Below are 6,614 nucleotides of genomic sequence, written 5' to 3'. Positions count from 1 at the left end.
CAAACTGCGTTCATAATCCAGTAGAGTTTAATTTGATCAATCAATTTGGACCAGTCGATGACTAGGTTCTGGGGTGACAATCGTTGCAGGGAATGATCCATGCCCATTTTTTTTTTTTTTTTGTTTACGCACCCACACACACACACACACACACACACACACACACACACACACACACACACACACACACGCACACACACCAATAAATTATTTTTTATACCAAAAATGTGTCTTCATAATCTTTATTGAATGGCCATTTATGTTGTTTGAGGGAAATGTTGCAAATTATTTTGTGCCACAGATTTTGGGGTCCAAGAAACTTTGTTTAAGGTATTTTTGTCAGTTATGTTGTGCCCTGCTCGTTGAAGAGCACAACCAAGAACGGGAGGTCCACGCAGCAACAGTTAAATGAACGTCACATTTATTTAGTAACTCGAAAAACCCCACAAATCAGCATTCTGTAGTGTAGAGTTGTGTTTACAGTTAAACTAAACTATGAGTATGCTAAAGGGCTAGAATAACATCCCCAAACAAAACCCAGTTGGGTGCCAGGCAGCACCAGCCTTCCAGGTGGGAGAGCAAGAGCGCCATGTTGGATTCCCCCCATCTTCTGCTTCTTCGGCCTCCTGCAGGTGAGTTCAATCCCTCAATGAGGTGGCCAGCCAATCAGCTTCCCTGGAAGAAGAACAGAGGCCAGCAGAAGGGAAGCAAGACGGCTCAGGACTGTCACAGTTACCTGATTACAAACTATAAACTAACATTAACAAACTTAGTTAATAATGGCATATTACTGTTGTATGTTAAGGAGACATTCTTCATTAAGTCAGAAGATCACTGTCAATAAAGTAATTTCAGGAAGTTTCCTCAATAGTATTGTGTGGGTGGCTCTTAAAAGAGCCGTTTTGGGTGTGCTGGTGCGCTACACGTTGTCTTGCCATGGGACGGTTCCCTCAGCGGAGAAGTAGGACTTGAAGGCCTCCCGAATCCTGATGGCTTCCCTCGCTGAGTTGTTGGCAGCAACTCTCCGTAGACCTGGCAGTGGGTCCACCTCGCCAACTGGGATGTTCCCCCTCAATGCACTTGGGGGGGTGGTCCTCCGCATGAAGTTGTGGAGAATACAGGTAGCCTTCACACACTTCTCCGCAACCTCAACGTTGACCTCGAAGGCACGCCTGTAGACCCTCCACTGGGAAGAAAGGATCCCAAAGGCATTCTCCACAACCATCCGAGCTTGGGACAGACGGTAATTGAAAACCCGGCGCTCTCTTGCCAGGTTGCGACCAGGGAATGGCCTCATGAGGTTTTTCCGCAGTGGAAAGGCCTCATCAGCCACGAAGACATGTGGCTGTGGTCCTCGGTGGTCAGCTCCTGGTAGTGGCAGGTCGGCAGGCAGTTGGAGGGTGCCAGACTGAAGGGCTGCACCAAAAGCAGAGTTGGCCAGAATCCCACCATCGCTGGTTCTTCCGTACCCCCCGACATCAATCACCCGGAAACAATATTCCGCGTCTACAACCGCCAAGAGAACAAGAGAGAAAGTTCCCTTGTAATTGTAGAACTGGGATCCTGAGTGAGCAGGGGCTTTGATGACCACATGCTTCCCATCTAATGCTCCACAGCAAAGAGGAAAATTCCAGCCCTCCTCAAACCTCCCTGCAATGGACCTCCACTCATCTGTGCTGGGCACAGCCATGAACTCTTCCACCAGAGAGTCCCAGATTGCAGTGGCAACATCAGGGACAATGCTGGAGACAGTGGAGATCCCAACACGGAAACTATTTGCGATGGTCCTGTAGGAGTCCCCAGTGGCTAGGTATCTGCAGAATAAAAAAAAAGTGTTGTAGTGAAGATAGTATAGGTATCATACATTTACAATATCAACATAATGGATCTATTTATTGTATTTGACTACATACTATACTCAGTGCTTAATTTGTCAAGTGGGAGCTCCCGGAGCGCTGAGGACGAGTAGAAAAAAAGCGGCGGGGGGGGGGGGGGGTTCTGGTGGGCGCTTTCGAACAACCCACACTTATTTAGTCAACATCGCAAGAAATTAGCCTACTAAAGCCTCGTGAATGGGGATGTACCCAGAAAAAATAGTAAACATATGTTAGGTTGGAGAGACACACAGCCACACGTTATAAAGTTTACCGTTGTTTACTAACAGTTGAGGAATAATGTCATGCACTCGCAGGTGCGTCATTGAGTCATTGTATTCTCAACACAACAAAATACACCAAGTCCTTGAAAATGGATCTCCGTCGCATCAAAAGATGAAAACAAATAAATAGGCTACCTGTCATGATCCGCCCCTGGTTTTCTCATTCACCTGCCTACCACCCTGATCACTCCCAATTAACCCAACCACCTTCACCTGTGTTTCCCCTATATCAGTCCTCTCCTCCCAAACATTCTCTGCCAGATTGTCTCTTGTGTTTCACAGTGCTTTCCCGCGATTCAACTCCTGACCTACCACCGCTCCTGTCTGCTCTCTGATCCCTGCCTGTCTGACTATTCCCCCGGTTCCTGATCCCTGCCTGTCTGACTCTCCTTCTGGTTCCTGATCCTCGCCTGTCTGACTCTCCTGCCGGTTCCTGATCCCTGCCTGTCTGACTCTCCTTCTGGTTCCTGATCCTCGCCTGTCTGACTCTCCTGCCGGTTCCTGATCCCTGCCTGTCTGACTCTCCTTCTGGTTCCTGATCCTCGCCTGTCTGACTCTCCTGCCGGTTCCTGATCCCCGCCTGTCTGACTACCCCGTTGGTTCCTGATCCCTGCTTGTCTGACTACTCGCCTGTCTACGAAATAAACAATTGACTCTGTTCCACGCTCGTCGCCAGTCTGTGCACTTGGGTTCAGCCAAACGCGCACGTTACACTACCTCATAGATTATAGTAGGGCTAGTTAGAACAACAATCTGGCATGACAACTTGGCCACGTTAACAAATAGATACATATATTAACCAGAACAATACCAGAATACCACAAAAACCATAATAATAATAAAGTTCATTTTGGCCTTCTTGCCCCTCTTCTCCGCAGCCACTTTCGCTAACTCCTCGCAGATTTATCACACATCACTCAACCGACTCGCGTCACTCCAAGTCCAACCTCTCTTGCTGCACATCTGAACAAAACACACACATGCACACAGTATTAGCCCCTCACACACACACACACACACACACACTGTTGGGAAAAATAACCTGCTGAGTACATTACAAATATAGCTAACTCCTACCCTAGCCTGATGAGCACATCACATGGCAGTCACATTACAATATAGTCAACTTTTAACACATAACACAAACATGATAATATAGTCAGGTCAAGGCCAGAGCCAAGGCCCCATTTCCCAAGCAGGCAAATGGTAGACACTCAGACAATGCACCAGTCATCCTCAAGAACGTGAGAGCCACATTAAATTATCACACAGGAGACACTTCGGGGGGGCGCTCCCCCGTTTTAATTTATCACACAGGAGACATTTCGAAGCTCTCCCAGGGCCTGGGAGCCAAGGCCAAGCAAAAACACACAGAACCACACACACCTCAAACGCACACACCTCATCGAGAGGAGGATACAGCATAAAACTGTATCACACAGGGACTCTGGACCTTCTTCTGAAGCAGACCTTCCACGGAGGCGAAGCTCTGGACGAACCATCAGCGCTGATTAGGGACTTAGACATATTCGATTTCTCACGCTTTATGACTCTGTATAACCGTTGCCACTTTACTTAATAAATCCAAGGTCCTCGTGCCGACAGCCTTTAATACCTCTCCGTCTCATTTCATCTGGTCCAGTAACTACACAGACCGTTTTTCCCCTCAATACACACACACACACACACACACACACACACACACACACACACACACACACACACACACACACACACACACACACACACACACACACACAAAGTTCCCGTCATTACAAAGACAACTCCAAAAGGTCATTGCCTGGCGAGCCATAGCTCTGGAGATTGGATCTTCAGGTGAGAAATCAACAATGGTGGACTAAGTACCCAAACCATTAACCATAATGGGAAATAGACGAAATCAAGTCACATATAATCACACCATGTAGGTAGAAACCAGATTACTTGTAATATATATATATTTATTTAAGGCAAGGCAACTTCATTCATATAGCACTTTTAATACATGAAGCAGACTCAAAGTGCTTCACATAGAAACATTCTCATACAATAAAATAGATAAGTAAAAGAAAACACAGGCAAAGCTCAAAAATGCATTGTCATGTATTAACTGTCTCTCTGGTATCAGATCATGTATTAACTGTCTCTCTGGATTTAAGGAAAAATAACATTAAGTGTCTTGAGCACTCAAATAAAATACACTGGCTACTGAATCCAGCACAGCAATAACATCACTGTATTTATCCCGAGGGATAAAAAAAAAAGTATATATATATATATGCAAAAGAGTATACCAGAGAGGGATAATAACTAGATTATAGGTCATCATATAGGCTGCACCATATGGTTCTGCCATTGCACACTTAGTGGCGAATTGAAATATTGGCGTGCCTCTCAGGATCTGCACGGAGCTCCTTGACCAGATTGTGGCATACCCCCTGTTCTTGTCTCTGTTCATTGATGGGGTGCACCCAAACCCTTCGTCTTCTCCTTGCCCGCCTACAGCGCAGGAGAAGAAGGGCAGCCCCCCTCTGTCTGGCAACAGTTATTTATTCTTTTGAAATAAAAAAAACTCAATAAAATGTAAAAGAGCTTGCTCAATTAAAATGGATAACTACTGGCTGCATACATGTAAATGTGTGGCTATGTTAAGGCTATATAGATGGATAGATAGATAGATACTGTATTGGTCCCAATGGGGATCAATAAAGCCATCCAGGAGCTTAATACAATAAATACACACAATAACAATTGGCCTTAAAAGGTGACTGCACTATATACTAAAAAGGCTTAATAGAAGGTCCTGCAGTTATTGAGATTGTTGATGCAGTAGATGAATAATGGCAAAATATAAAACAAATAAGAAATGACAGTAAATAAAACGATTAAGTGCCCTACAAACTAAGTTGATCTGATGCTTGAAAACATACTTTCACTTCGCAAATTATACATTTTTCAAATTATTCAGCCAAAAAGATGGAAAATAAATAAACTAGGCTACAATAGGCTACTCACCCATTGCGTTCCGTCTCTTTGCTGCGGTTGATTGACAGGTGACTTCCTGATTTTATACTGCAGCGCGGCCGTCGCGCCGCCTCCTGTTGGTGCTACGGGCGTGCTTTTGACGCGCGTAAAATACGCGCCGCTGCGCTGCGGCGCCGGTGTGTGGAGGCCTTCAGAGCTTCCGGTGCGCGCGTCAGAGCTTCCGGAGCGCGCTCCCCCTTGCTCCCCCTCAAATTAAGCACTGACTATACTATTGTCGGCAGAGGATAATAATAATGGTAGTGTCTACCATGGAAACGCCTGCTTGGTGAACCTGAAGTAAAACGTTTATGTTTCGATTTTTGAGACACAAATTATGAAACCACTCACCGGAGACAGATGGACAGGCGCTCCGAAGCTGAGATGGAGCGCCTGTAGTTGGTGTCCAACCAAGAGATCCTAGCACCGATCCTAGCTAGCAGGTCATCAAACTGGGCCGGAGTCAGCCTCAAATAGCGCTGGAAGCGTTCGCCATCCAGACGGAGCTCCTGCAGAAGACGGTGAAATTCACCGAGCTCTGTACGGCTCCGAATGGTCTCATGAACCCAAAAACGACGACGAGCATTCTGACGTCTCTCCCTCTTCCACAACAGGTAAAGAGATACGATGCTCGTAATGTCGGCCATGGTTGTGAATGAATTCAGAAGCACCGCGGGAAAAACTTGCCGTGCCGCGAAACTTCACGCGCTGCAAAACTGCGGCGCAGCAGAAGATTTGCTGCGCGTCAAAACTTTTGCGGCGCGTCAAAACTTTTGCTGCGCGTCAAAACTTTTGACGCGCCGCAAAACTTTTGACGCGCCGCAAAACTTGATTTGACGCGCCGCAAAACTCAGGCGTCAACGCGTTCGGGCAGCAAATGCATCTTTTGGTGTGAACGCAGGGTTAGTAATTAGCTACATGGTATGCCGTCTTTCAGAACCTTTCATTACCGGCACTAAAGAGAGAAAAAAGAGTGCATCCTCATTGTACCCAGCACTTCTGAAAATGCACTTCCGAATGCGTCTCTGTCCCCAGCCCATTTCAAACCAAACTGACGCCCATGATAATAGTACATAATATTATATACTATTATATATAATATCACGTCCAGAAGCAGTGTGAGCCTCTGGATGGCCCTAGCGGGGATTGGGCTTTACGGGGTTTGTTGTAGTTGCTGGCGTTGCTGTGGTTACCAGTCTTGTGTGTTCCAACGGTTTATAGACCTCTGAAGAATAAGTCCCGCCTCCATGTTATGTTCCATGTTTAAATGTCTATGGAAAATAACATGGGGGTTTTGAATGATCGTCGTTCGTGACAAACTCTGTAGGTGGCGAAGAAGTAAAAGCTGCTCAGGTTTTGAACTAGACACTTTTTCCATGTAGATTCCACTTGGGTTTTGGATTGGCTTTTAAAGTAGTTAAAGGAACACTCCACC

The 6,614-nt window shown here is 46.1% G+C and overlaps 1 protein-coding gene across 1 annotated transcript; it reads right to left on the bottom strand.

The window, feature by feature from the left end:
* Positions 1-793: 793 nt before the first annotated feature.
* LOC115552468 (uncharacterized) lies at positions 794-5,834 on the bottom strand. Its single transcript, XM_030368612.1, has 2 exons — positions 5,531-5,834; positions 794-1,814 (listed from the first exon to the last, which is right to left on the bottom strand). Exons 1-2 carry the CDS (start codon positions 5,824-5,826, stop codon positions 920-922), a joined length of 1,191 nt encoding a protein of 396 aa, XP_030224472.1. The 5' UTR covers positions 5,827-5,834; the 3' UTR covers positions 794-919.
* Positions 5,835-6,614: the final 780 nt, after the last annotated feature.

Source organism: Gadus morhua, chromosome 10 (assembly GCF_902167405.1).
Source record: "Gadus morhua chromosome 10, gadMor3.0, whole genome shotgun sequence".
NCBI lineage: Eukaryota > Metazoa > Chordata > Actinopteri > Gadiformes > Gadidae > Gadus > Gadus morhua.
This window is presented reverse-complemented; position numbering and strand designations above follow the sequence as displayed.